The sequence below is a fragment of the Salminus brasiliensis genome, chromosome 14, assembly GCF_030463535.1.
Source record: "Salminus brasiliensis chromosome 14, fSalBra1.hap2, whole genome shotgun sequence".
Classification (NCBI taxonomy): Eukaryota; Metazoa; Chordata; class Actinopteri; order Characiformes; family Bryconidae; genus Salminus; species Salminus brasiliensis.
The window spans coordinates 10,386,715-10,400,497 of NC_132891.1; the positions used below are offsets into that span (position 1 = coordinate 10,386,715).

The 13,783-nt window shown below is 40.7% G+C and overlaps 1 protein-coding gene across 1 annotated transcript; it reads right to left on the bottom strand.

The window, feature by feature from the left end:
* Positions 1–1,710: 1,710 nt before the first annotated feature.
* Positions 1,711–13,544, bottom strand: ttll10 (tubulin tyrosine ligase-like family, member 10). The gene is made up of 11 exons (XM_072697435.1): positions 13,274–13,544; positions 12,481–12,658; positions 11,174–11,292; positions 10,965–11,082; positions 10,753–10,838; positions 10,140–10,323; positions 9,382–9,553; positions 9,163–9,303; positions 7,012–7,128; positions 3,367–3,460; positions 1,711–2,642 (listed from the first exon to the last, which is right to left on the bottom strand). The coding sequence occupies exons 1-11, from the start codon at positions 13,542–13,544 to the stop codon at positions 1,711–1,713; spliced, it is 2,412 nt and encodes an 803-aa protein (XP_072553536.1).
* Positions 13,545–13,783: the final 239 nt, after the last annotated feature.

The following is a 13,783-nucleotide window of genomic DNA, read 5'->3' on the forward strand; positions in this document are numbered from 1 at the left end:
GTTGTCAGTTGCTTGATCGGTTTATGATCAACATTGCGTGCAGCAGACACCACAGCCTCCCAGACACTGTTCAGAGAGGTGTACTCTCACAGGTTCTCTATGGGGTTCAGATCAGGTTAACAAGGGGGCCATGTCATCATTTTTTCTTCTTTTAGACCCTTACTGGCCAGCCACGCTGTGGAGTACTTGGATGCATGTGATGGAGTATTGTCCTGCATGAAATCATGTTTTTCTTGAACGATACCGACTTCTTTCTGTACCACTGCTTGAAGAAGGTGTCTTCCAGAAACTGGCAGTAGGTCTGGGAGTTGAGCTTCACTCCATCCTCAACCCGAAAAGGTCCCACAAGTTCATCTAGATGATACCAGCCCATACCAGTACCCCACCTCCACCTTGCTGGCGTCTCACGTTTCTTGCGACCCTGTTGGCTATTTGCCATGAAACGCTTGATTGTTCGGTGATCATGCTTCAAAAGTTTGGCAATTTCAAGACTGCTGCATCCCTCTGCAAGACATCTCACAATTTTTGACTTTTCAGAGTCCGTCAAATCTCTCTTCTGACCCATTTTGCCAAAGGAAAGGAAGTTGCCTAATAATTAAGCACACCTTATATAGGGTGTTGATGTCATTAGACCACACCCCTTCTCATTACAGAGATGCACATCACCTGATTTACTTAATTGGTAGTACCTTCATTCTCACCACATGACAAGAGAGAAGAAGGCACTGTCCATATCCACCTTATTTTTAATGAAACAATAAGGGTGGCCATCTTTATTTACTTTGTGTTAGAACTCGGGTGCGACAGCAGATCTACTGATTGAGTACAAGCACAGTGCTCTTAAACATACAGCATGAGTAGTTTGTCATAATCATTTAGAGAAAAGGGAAATGAACAGAAGTGTTGTCATAGAATTATATGATGCCCTTTAAAGGACAGGACCTGTGTCTATGGTTGAAGGCGCTAAATCTAAAACTTCCCCCAAAACGTCACATGTCTTACCATTTTGTGGAGGAAAAATGGTAAGAGCAGACGTGTGGAGGTTTGGGTGGATGTAATAAATTTAGCACCTTCAACCACAGTCGCAGATCCTCTTTTTTTCTTTGGATGTGGTGCCTCACAACACAACAAGATTTTCTGTGTTGTGTGGGAAAGCTAGTAAGGCCTGGAGGGCACCTTGCCCTGCACATTTTAGTGCTTTGCCTGCTCCCAACCCACCTGATGAAAATAATCAGCTCTTTAACAAGCCCTTTCAGAGTTGCAGGGGTGTGTTAAGGCAGGGAATCCACTAAAATGTGCAGGGCAGTGTGCCTCCAAGACCAGGGTTGAGAAACACTGCTCTAAATAGCTCTAAATATGTTAAAAATAACCTCTTTGAATGTTGGGTTAGCATAGGTAGCCACTTTATGGTCATTTATGCTCAGTGTCCACATCAGTAGCCTAGTGCAGACTGCATTCACTTTTAATATGATATGACCATAAATCAATAGAAACGAAAGGACCAAAAATTCAAACCCGGAATAAGGTGGATACTAGCCAATTTGACCTTTCTAGGTCTCAAAGACTTGAAAGAATATAAAATAAGGCATCTGAAATTGCTTTATTCAAATCTTTGAGTCTTTCATTCACAGTCATTCATTGCATATTCTAATAGCGAGAGCACCTCATAGTTACTTTTGACATCACCTGACTCAAAACAGCAGCATGATGTCATTTATGTCCACCTTTAGTCTTTACTGGTGAGCTCTTCTCTGTGGACAGAGAAGGGGACAGTTCTGACTTCTCTGAGCGTAAAGGCTGGCAAGAGAGTGTCTGGGTCAAGTCAAACTCATCTGGCCTGAGGTAAGCGCTCCATCCATCCTGGCCTGATCGAGTCTTGAGCCCACGGCTTAGGGTTGAACTTTCGCTCAGAGCAGGAGTGGATAGAGACACGATGGTACTCTTAGACCTTGCTGGCCCAGGTGGCGTTCTGTGGTCAGAGGTCATTCCAGACTGCTGCCAAGTGCACTTGTTGAGCTGCAGTTCCACACGACTGGCTTTGCTAGGGCGCGGGCGACTGTGGGTCATCTCTGCAGGTTTAGCGCTGAGATTCTTTTGGGTCATGGCTGTTTTTCCTGAGAGCTGCTTAGACTGAGGCTCAGCAAGCTGTTGTGAACATGAAATGGCACTGATACCAGGTGGGGTGGAGCCTGAGGAGGTGATGTGGGAGGGGCATACTGAGAAAGGCACATTATGGTTGACTTGGGTTTCTGAGGTATTTGTGACAGATTTCTCATTGACTGAAGGCTGTTTTGGCTCGACTGGCTCCTCAGAAGTTGAAGCCCATGAACTGGAAGAGGAAGTATTGGCTAATGGGGAAGATACAAAATGACTGGTTGTGATTTCAGAGCAACGTGTGGACCCAGTGCTCTGATTGGCTAAATGATTTCCATTTGCTGCCATAGTAGTTTTATCTGTTTTCTTTGAAGCAGCCCTGCTCTTGGTGTGGGCCGTCCTGAGGCAGCCTGCTGTTCTGCTCCTTTGCTTCGAGGGAGGTATGCCTGCACTCTCACCACAGTACAGCAGTACAAAGTCTTTCTGGCTGCTCAGAGGCAACAGCTTCAGCCCACAGCGGGATTTACTGAAGATCTCGAAGGCAAGGTCTAAGAAAAGAACAAAGAAATGCTGTTATGCTGTGAAGCCCATAGCGGCAAGACTTGGGTGTGGTCAAGTTGCAAAGAATGATAAAAACCACAAGTGCAATTTCACATATACATGGTATACATGCATCACATCTGCTCACACACATTTGCACCCTCTCACACTCACTCTATTAACTGTGTGCTGCCTTATATTAGCCTTACCTCCCTCACCCTTCTTGACTTCTTAACTTGGACGTATGATGTTAAGAATAAAGGCATTTAAACGATTCTAGGCTTAAAGGTTCCTATATGATTTTTGTCTGGGATGTACACTTCTAGGAAAACCTCCTAATTGGTATACAACCCTAACATCAAGGCTCTTCAACTCATGTCCTGTTAGGCCAGTATCTAATTTCTGCCAAATTCCTGCTTCAACACACCTGGTTTAACACATCTGTTACTTAACAGGTTTAGTAGGTGTGTTTGAGCAAGGAAATCCTCAAACCGTGCTGCAGTCCTCCAGGTTTAGAGTTGAAGGGACATATTTATTTCATTGCATAGCATACAAGGACAGACATTTGTGCATTGAAATGCTTATGGCATTAAAAAGGTTCTTCTTCGTGTGTCATGTACAACACTGGTTCTTTAAAGAACCATCCATTAAAAGGTTCTCCTCTTCCGACCCCTCCAAACAACCCCTTTTGAGCCTTTCTTTTTAAATAATAGAGTGTGGGTTTGGCCTTACCCAGGGTTTCAGTGACTGTCCTTGGGATGACGTCCTTTAGCACTTCACAGTTAGTATGAAGGGCGGGGTTGCAGTTCATTTCAAGCAGCCAGACCTGCACACAACAGAGTGCTAAGAATTTAATAGGCCTACAAGCAAGCTTTCTCTAGAAACCAAGTAAGCGGGTAGCATGATTTCACACAGTAGGGCAAAAGGCATGCTGTTTCTGTTATTGTTCTGCATTATTCAGTACATAATAAGATATGGTTGATCATTCGATTGTTTATTAATCAGGTTCTAACCATTAGATGGCATCCTTACCTTACTATTCTGATATAAAATGCCATTTTGTAAATCTGTAAATTATGATTTACAGATTTATGATCCTCCTGCTCGCATTCTGATTTCATTAAGGTCTAGAAGCATCATCTGCACAAATATTACCTTTACATTAGAATCATCAGAAGAAAGCATTTCATGTGTCCTCATCACAACATCTAAACAAGTCTGATGCATTTTGGACTGAGGAGGTTAAAATTGATCTTTTTGGCTCCAATTAGCCAAATAAAAAGTGAATTTCAGAATTGCAGAATTTCATGAAAAAAACACTCTCCAGCATTAAGCACCGGGGTGGATCGATCATGCAACATCCAGCAAATTCTGGAAGCAAACATCACACTGTCTACTAAAAAGTTGATGTCCCATCGCAGAATGCTCGCATTCTGATTTCGTTAACAATTAGAAACATGAGGTAATTGGTGAAGTAGGCAAACTTACTGCGCTGAATGTACTGCCTAACTTCTCTATCCATTGTATTAATCATGCATTTATGTCATATAGTGATGCATCATGAATTAGTTCACAGACAGATGTGTTTACCTCTGGTTATGACATTATGTATGTATTTCTATAATTTTGCTTTTCCTTTCTGCACACAGATAAAGACCTCTGTTTAAGCCCTGTGCATCCCAGCACTGTATGGGTTAATTCCAGTTCCAGAATGTTTAGGATTTCTGCATAATTTAGTGGTTAATGATTCAAGACATTAAGAATGTCATTCAGAGTGAAATGCTCTGTACTGTAGAAACTTACAACGTCAGAATTGTTTACAATGGTAGTGACGGGAGCCAGACCTTCAAAGCAATTCATATCTCTAAATAGAGATGGACAAATCAGTGGTTTTAGGGGGCTGATATCAATCTCCATTCAATTTCCAGTACGTTCAGCCAATCGCAGATGGGCCCCATGTTAACCATTTCAGGCAAACTTGGAAATACATCACCGTGCATGGCTTTTGTAATGTGTGCACTATCCCTTCTATTTGGAATCAACCACATTTAATACGCTGTATAAAATGCTGTAACTCCGAGCACTAGCTGCTGTGGATTCCTGTGCAGAACTCTGCAGCTAAAAGTGGTTGGGTGTCTGTGCTAGCTCTGCTATGTCTGATACTCACTGTACTGGGCTGAGTTATGGGCTCTCTTGAGCAGTATCCGGTTAGTGGTGTTAAAAGGAGTTAGTTTTACACACTCTACAAATATTTAAGTTTGGGTCAGATACAGTTAAACACCGCCAGACTGGTGACATTCTATCCACACACAGATTTCAACACTGGCTTTAGGGGTTTCTGCAGCTGTATGTGCAGTACATGTTTTAGGGCTGAAAACAGCAACGGGAAGCTTGTCTGAAATATTTGTGTGCAATATTATTCAACAATAGTCATGGAAGATTCAGAGTAAACATGGCCTTAGGACACTGAATGGCAAATCAGTATCCAAAGACAACAAATTGCATATCAACATTTCATAATTTTATATGAAACTCAGACATGTGTAGGTTCACTTGTGGTTTTGGAAAGTGAATAAAATGGCTATATTTGTGTTGTGGATATCATGACTCGTGGGTACTATCACCATCAGTTTTTTTGTATAGCAGCAAATGAATTAGACAGCAGCTGTTGGAATTACCTGTTAAAGAAATAGTTTACCCCTCATCAAAATGCTTATACTGTAAATACTGATCTTCAAAGGGCATAAAGTTAAATAAATGTCAGTTCATAGAAACAGTGGAGGTCTAGTTGAGGTCTAGAAGCATCATCTGCACAAGTATTACCTTTACATTAGAATCATCAGAAGAAAGCATTTCCTGTGTCCTCACCACAACATCACAACATCTAAACAAGTCTGATGCATTTTGGACTGAGGAGGTTAAAATTGATCTTTTTGGCTCCAATTAGCCAAATAAAAAGTGAATTTCAGAATTGCAAAATTTCATGAAAAAAACACTCTCCAGCGTTAAGCACCGGGGTGGATCGATCATGCAACATCCAGCAAATTCTGGAAGCAAACATCACACTGTCTACTAAAAAGTTGATGTCCCATGCCTACAGCGGGATAATAATTTTGAACATGACCGTGACCATCGACCTCACTGTCCTCTGACCTAAACATCGTCAGAAATCTGTGGATAGACCTCAAAAGAGCAGTGCCTGACAGACAGCCCAAGAATCTTACAGAACTAGAAGCCTGTAGAAAAGATGACTAGGGGAAAATACCCCAAACAAGAATAGAAAGACTACTAAGATGCTTAGTATACTATTAAAGCGGCTGTCAGTGACCATAATACAGGGTGCCCAAACTTTTGCTTTGAGCTTTTTTTTTTTTTTTTTTTTTTTTTTTTGAAACTGTAAAAATAATAAAATAATAAAAAAATAATACTCCTTAAAACATAAGTTTATGCCTTTTGGAAATCAGGTCATCATTTATTTTTCATAAATTTTCACCAGGGGTGCCCAAACCTTTGTGTGCCACTGTATGCCCAGTTGCTCCCATGCCCCAAATATATTTGATTAGCCAAGACATGCTTGGTGTCGGACTGCCTCTTCTTTAGATTCTTTAATCATACTTGAGCTACCGCTAATCTGATTATCAATACAACGGGTCAATAAATTCCAGTTAGCATTGTCCACACCACATGCTTAAATCATCGCACACTTGCTTAAAACCACCTCAACCAGTTAAGTCATCTATAATAGGCCTGCTAATGTGTTTTCTGACACTGGATGACATGCTGTCATCTGCAAAAAATGAGCTTCTTCACCATCCTGTTCCTTTAAAATGGTCAGAATACAGATTCATCAGGCCACCTGCTGTGTTTCAATGGCTGAAGCTCTCTGCTCAGACAGTAATTTGTTGATTGGAACACACATGAATGCATAATGAGCCAGTAAGCTGTTATCTTCAGCCTGGGGACCGCATGTTTACTGCTGCAAGTACGCGGGTTGCCTGGCAACTGCTTGACAGGGTAAACTTTAGGATGCACCGTAGGGAGGAGTTGTGGTTCAGAACATGAGGTTTCTGTGAGAATTATTCAGATATCTGCAGAACCTAACTGACTTGAAGGAACGGAGATTACGATATAAGAAAACAACAGTTGTTACAGAGAGACATTTGTAACACTTCATATTCCAGTTTAATGATCATTTTGACTAATCCCCTCTGTCTCGCTAAAGCCTGCTGGCAAACCCCCAGTGAGGTTAACACAGAAAACACACACTGGCGTGCAGGCTGCCTTGCGTATTCACACTTTCCCTCTCACACACACATTCACACACACACTTACAGAAATGATTAGCCTGTGCGGTGTTGTTTAAATATAGTTTCCCACCTTGAAGTCCTCATCAATCAAGAAGTCGCAGCCAATCAGATCAAAGTAACCCAGTTTACACTGCAGCTTAGCTTTGACAGCCAGAAAGCACTGTGTCATAATCTGCTGCATTCGCTTCTGTGAAAGCAAACACACAAACACACACACACACACACAATTCATTTAATATTTACCAGTGTTGCTTGGACCTTAGCCTATAGTCTTTTTAACTGGAAGCTTATTTTAAAAGAAACATTTTTTATATAAAAATATTTTCAACATTCATAGATATATTTATGTCCCCTTAAACTGTACTGCTAAGACCTTATATACAGTGAAATATTATGCTCTATCTTCCTAACTGAATGGAAGTCAATGTAAAATGTTTTTAAATATTGAGCTATTTTATTCCAAGTCATTTTTGAGCATTTCTATTGGTTAAGTAATCACAAAATGATAAAGAATACACAATATGGACAATATGAAGAACAACTTCCAGATTTATAATATGTTAAAATATGGAAATACAAGGTTGTTGCCTGATAACATTGTGATATATTGTGACATCTACTGAAGTGAATTAGTGAGGAAATATTTTGCATTTATTCATTTTTAGACAACATTTTAGGCCGTAATGTTTAGTTAATAATAATAAAAAAATAAAAGCCCAGGAAAGGATAAAATGGGAATATTAGGAACTAACACCCTGTGCTGACATTGGATCCTGGATTTACTAAGAAGTTCCTCTGTAAATTATTCTAATATAACTTTTAATTGCTTATTTTACAAACATAGCAGGACTTGAATATGGGGTTTAGGCTGCTATAGCTATCTCTAGTTATACCAGCATGCACAGGCAGGACATTGGCAGGATGTAGAGTTATTAATGTATACCAAGATCAAATATCAATGTTTTCTACATTTGTTGTGAATGATTTACCTTGTACAAAGGTTGTACCATACAGGTCCACTGGCAGGTATGTCACACAGTTGAGTACATCAAAAACGTAAGCCTAAGCTATTTTTCTGTAACTAAAGCTATTTTACATGCTATTTAACACTCTCCACCCCGCATTTAAGTGAAATTATTTTTTTTTTCTTATATCAAGAGTACACTACACTAAATAGTTTCCACTGCAAAATGAGAAAAAAAGTCTTTTTAAGATTTGGTAATTAGAATTTTAACATACTGTTAAGTGGACTATGTAGACTACTCCCAGTTTGCAGTCTAGCTGAACATGTTCCACTGATGTTGCTGTTTAGTGCAGCTAAAACAGGCTAAACTAAACGGAAGGAAATGACAAGTTCACTTTAAAGGTGACCTAGTTTGTGCCAGAATTCACAATAGCATTAAAAACAAAACTGAAACTAAATGAAAGCTGAAGTAAAGCTCTTCCCTTTCAGAGCAGAAACAACTCTAAATCAAAACTGTGAATAGTCTTTACAGCTGTCTGAAACTAAACTGAAACTGAAAACCAAAATGTAAAAAACTAAGTCAAGATAACAACAAAAAGGTTGGGGCCGCTGTTGCTTGCTATATTTAGTCTCTAAGCCCATGTATTGATCTAAGGTCTAAGGATATTAAAGCCTTTCTAAATGTGCTAAACAAAACCTGAAACAAAAACATGAAGTAAAATTGTTAATTGTTTAAAACAGCTGTTGTGAATGTGATTATGTACTAACTAAACCCGCTCAACCTCTGGTGATTTTATTGTTAATCCAATCCTAATAGGGCCTAATTGTCATTTGAGTATTAATGAAAGCAGCTATCTAGCTGCTGTGCTCAATATGTGCTCAAATGTAACATTCTACACACTGGTGTATGCACATAATGTCGCTGTTCAATGAAAACCATGTACCTCCAAAATGGTGACATTACAGGAGAGGGCAAAACTGTCCTTAACTTTGAATAGTCAATGTCAATGCAAAATAAGAGTTTATTCCAAATAATTTAGAGCATTTCTATTGGTCCATTCATCTAGAATTATCTACACAGTGAACAAAGCAGCTACAGGCTTTAAAACCATGTAGAAAACAAAAAATGGAGATACATGGTTTTTATTAGACAGCAGCAATATACACACTACCTGGTTGAGGATTAGGCATTGTAGCTAAACAGAAACCTGATTTAACTGCTTTCCAAACATTACTAGTGTACAGAATAAAACTCACTGCAAAAACACCCAAAACCCAGTCTCTCGGTAGACCCTTGGTCTCCATGAACTTCTCATTAACGTAGTCATTGAAGCGCTCCATGGACCAGACTGTTTCTTCCTTCAGCACGCTGTACAGTGGGTTCTTCTTCTGCATGTACTGCATTAAGAAATGTCTCAGTGAGTGAGGATGTCTCAGTGGCACAGAATATATCATGTTAAAAAAGGAAAGACTTACTTGGTTGGTCAAGTGTGCAGTGAGGTTGTAGGAGTTGAGGTCGTAAAGGTCACATGTCAGTCGAACGTAACCATGGCGAAAGAACACCACGTATGGTGTGGTGCAGGCGATAAGTAGGTATGATCTTACATCAAATTTTTTGCCTTTGAGGAGCAAGGGGTTCTGGATGTACCTAAAAAATAATAAAAACAAGGATCTAATATGTCAGATCTAAAAGCTAGAAAGGCTGAAAGTGCATTTGGCATTTTTAATAAAACCTGACTGCGTCTACCTTTGAAAAGAGACATTCTTAGCTTGCTAATAAAGAATTACATGTCATTAGCACACATGGACAGTGTCCGTGTTCAGGGATTGTTTTGACCCTGCAGATTTACACAGTGCTCTAACTGTGCTAACGGACATATCTGAAGAACACCACGTCCTGTAATACCTTGTGAGTATAAAAAAAACAACAACACTGTGACTGACATTTAATACATTTCCCACTGTCCCACCTCTCCCAAAATGCTGATTTTAATAGCTCTTCTGTAGTCTCTGAGTTAAAATACAGCCTCTGATAGGTTGTGGATTTCTTTAAGTAAGCGGATGACCTTAAATTAAAAAAATTAGAGTCAAAATTTATTTGGCAAGCTGGGTTTGATCCCTTTTTTGGACTGGTCCCAGTACCCTGGGAAAGCTGAAACTTCAATTTATATATGAACATATAAACTGAATATAGCAAGACAGTTCTTCAAGTAGAGGTTCTTCACTGTACGAACCGTTGAGCAATCTGAGCTTGTGGCATACGAAAAGGACTCTTCCCGTTCATTAGGATGTTTTTTTTCTCCATCCTGTCTCTGAAAGCTGTGATGTCTTCCAAGGTCCGTAGAAGGAAAATACCTCGCCCCTGGTTCAGGCCTGTTGGCTTGCAGATCCACATGTTCTCTCTGGCGGCATGTAGTTCTAAAAACCAGGGACAGAATGCATGATACAAACAAAGGAACACTGGCCTGATTTGACTTAACAAAGTCACTGTCTGATATTTTAGAGAGAGACCACCAGGACGTTCTTTGACCTGTCATAAAATGTTGTATTATTGGTTAATTTACAGAAAAAGGAAGAAGAGAGGGAGAACTCGATTCGGATGGCCTTTTCTTTGTGTTAGAAAGCCCCCCCCTCCATGTGTGTAGCCATGAATGATAGATGACAGGGTTAAAGGGGGGGGGGGGTGATGGGGTGGTGGAGGGTTGTACAGACTTGTCATAGACACGTGAGCAAGGTAGAGATGGAATTTAAAGGACGTTAGATTAGGAAGAAGTGGCTTCAGGCATGTTCCTCCTCCCAAAATTCAGTTATTTCATAACTCCACATAACAGCAAAATTCCCATTTACCTTCTTGCTGAGCAAAGAAAGCTTCCCTCTCATCTTTCACATCCATGCGGAATGTCTCTGGGAAAAACTCGTCCATCTTCATCCTCCTACAAAACACATACCAGTTCCTTTCAGAATTTGTCCAAGTTCAAAAAGCTCAAAATTTAACATCTCTCCGATATGAATGTTATAAAGCTATTATTAATAAAATATCTATGGTGTGTGGTGTTGACCTGAAGGGTCTGGGATTGGTCTTGCTGCTGACCCTCTCGTACTCTCGTAGACTGTTGAGGAGGCCTATTTTAGTGGTCAGGACTTTGTTGTTTGGGATCTGGTACACCAGCTGTTCTCCTTGAATAACAAAAAGAGGTTTTTGAAACAGCCGAAATAAAACACAAGTGGAGTAAGTGTGCTGTTAAATTCAGTGTTTCTGTAGAATCACCTGCTCTGAAGCTGTAGTAAGTGCATGGAGCTTTAAGTTCACACCACTTTAGTTTGTAGTCCTCTCGAGTCTTGTTATGAATACGCTGCCAGCCTCTGCTTTCGCAGTATGGAATGACTCTGAACATATAAAAAAATTAATATTGCACTTGAATATTGTGGACACGTTTCTTGACCTCTTGAAGAGCCCAAAATTGTTCTTGTAATGAATTTTTATAAAATTCTTTTTTAAATGTCGCAGTCACGCAAAAACCTCATGTCTCCAAATAGGCAACTTTACAGGGGTAGAAAAAAACTCATTAACTTTTAATGGAAACCAATATAAAAAAGTAATTGTAGAGCATTTCTGTTGGTCCATTCACCATGTTTTTTTTCTGTCTTTCCTCATAGTTTATTACCGCCATCCATAACCAACCTGCGTGAAATTCCTCCCAGCACTAGCAATGCCCCAGACACTAGGAGTGTAAGACCTTAATACATGTCCTCCAATAAATGTGAAGATGCTGATACGATATTGCCAGGCAGCCGACACACTTGAAGGACAGCAGAGAGTCCGCCTTCAACTAACAGATGCCTTTGCGGCCAATATCGCTTTAAGAGTGATGATGGGCGAGAGCACCATGTACCCACTTAAGGAGAGCACGGCAATTGTGCCCACTCCAGCCACGGGTGGCAAAGCGGCATGGCTTTTAAATTAAATAAACAATTAAATGGTAATTAAATAAACCTGTTATTAATTAAACATTTATTTTGATGCTGTTTTGATGCTTAGCGACTGGTATATGTAAATGAGCTAGGTTCTGATTGGCTGCCCTATATTGTGCCAGACTGAGGCACTCCTAATAACCTTAGTGTGAATAGGTGGAGCTGAACTGCTGCAAACGGAATAGGCGGATATTGTTGATGTGACATCACTAAAGTAATATATTAATAATGAGCTATTTTTGACCTATAGTTCTCATTTATGGATTGTATGAGCTTAAACAATGTTTAATCATACATCAAACAAAAAAAAAGAAAACTTTAAACTCGACATGCCTTTGTGTGGGACCACACGAGATGGCAGAAGCCTGTGATTGTAATAACAAGAGTAATCGCATACAGCTGGGGTATGATCCAAAGCACTTAGATATATGCCAATTGAAACAGAAAGCCTCTAAAATGCTTCGTTTCCTTTCCTTAACAATCCTTTAAGGATACATTTGTGCACCTGTGTGGCAAAGCTTACATCAGATGACCTCTGTGAAGTGTGGAATTTTAGAAATAATCACCCTCGTGAGCCAGGGCTGGTCAGTCTCAACCACTCACATGGAGGCCCCGTTTCCACCTCCAAAAAAGAAGAAGGGTCCAGGTCCCCGTGGCTCTTCTGGACACTTCTGGTCTCCATCCCTGTTCCTCTGAGGATGGTGCACCTGCACTGTCCCTTTCTGCTGCTTTGTACTTGACCTCTTGTTCACGACCAGGTTATGCTGGACCACACAGACGTCTGACCGGTCATACATGCAAAAAGATAAAGCACGGTTGTGTTTTCATTAAAGTGTTATTAAAGCATTTAACTTCTGAGTTCAATTAAATGGAGTCTTCAAGCAAGGGAAACGCTAAAAGCATTCTCTGACACTAGACCATAGCTATAGGGCACCAGACCTGTAGGAATTGTTGAATATTATCCTATAAGAGTGGATTAGATCATGGCAGAGGGGATTAACAGTGTCAAAGAGGACCTTGATCCAACAAGGTGTTTAATTAATCTCAGCAGTCCTCTGTAGCCAGTCAAACTCATGCACACTTGGGGTCGATTCAGAGCTAACCCTTTAATCAGGTTTTACATTATTAAGGACAGACACAGAGCTGGGTGTTATTCACAAAGAAGGCCTCCTCTCATTAAAGCACAACATTGGCCATATCCCCTCTGCTACTGGCTCCATTAAATGCCCCCCAATTGTAAACCCATTCTCAGCAAGTCCAGTGTGTATCTCAGGAGATTAATTAACATATGGCCTGGGCAGTCTGCTGTAATGAATAGTGTAGATCTAGAGCCAGAGTTAATGAAAGTCTTTCCCCTCACCCGTACACACGCATATACATATACACATATACACACCTGGTGCAGCTCCATCTGCCTGGGTCACATGTTCTCCATTCATCCCTTGAGCATTCCGCCTTCTCCTGTGTGTCTCGTTCCTGTTCTGCTGTTTATCTTCACCTACACCCTCCACCTCCACCTCCTTCCCCCCTTGCATTTCAGCCTCAACCTCCTCCCGCTTCTTCATACTGTCTTTAGCATCTCCACCGACACGCTCTTCACCCTGCAGCTGTCCCGCAAGAAACTCCTCACTCCTCCGAGCGGGCTCTCCCCAGCTGGATGATGACATCACTGCCGCTGACCTAGATTGCTGGAGTGTAACGAGGATTTTCCATCCACCGTGTCATCAGGGCCTGCCCACCTGTGACTGACCTGCGCGGAGGCCGGCAACACAGCAAGCTGCATGAGTGCAGAAGTCTACACATCTTTGCTGTGATTACTGGGGTGTTAAACTAGAGGCGTGCTTTCACCAAAATAGGCCAAAGTATCAGGAACTGTTTACCGCAGAGACTTAATTTCTAATCTTGA

Coding starts and splice junctions, on each gene's coding strand:
- ttll10 (XM_072697435.1), bottom strand. CDS start 13,544: ATGTCATCATCCAGCTGGGGAGAGCCCGCTCGGAGGAGTGAGGAGTTT. Junction 11,293..12,480: donor GGTGGAAACGGGGCCTCCAT/GTGAGTGGTTGA, acceptor TTATATGTTCAG/AGTCATTCCATACTGCGAAA. Junction 2,643..3,366: donor GACAGTCACTGAAACCCTGG/GTAAGGCCAAAC, acceptor TTCTTTTCTTAG/ACCTTGCCTTCGAGATCTTC.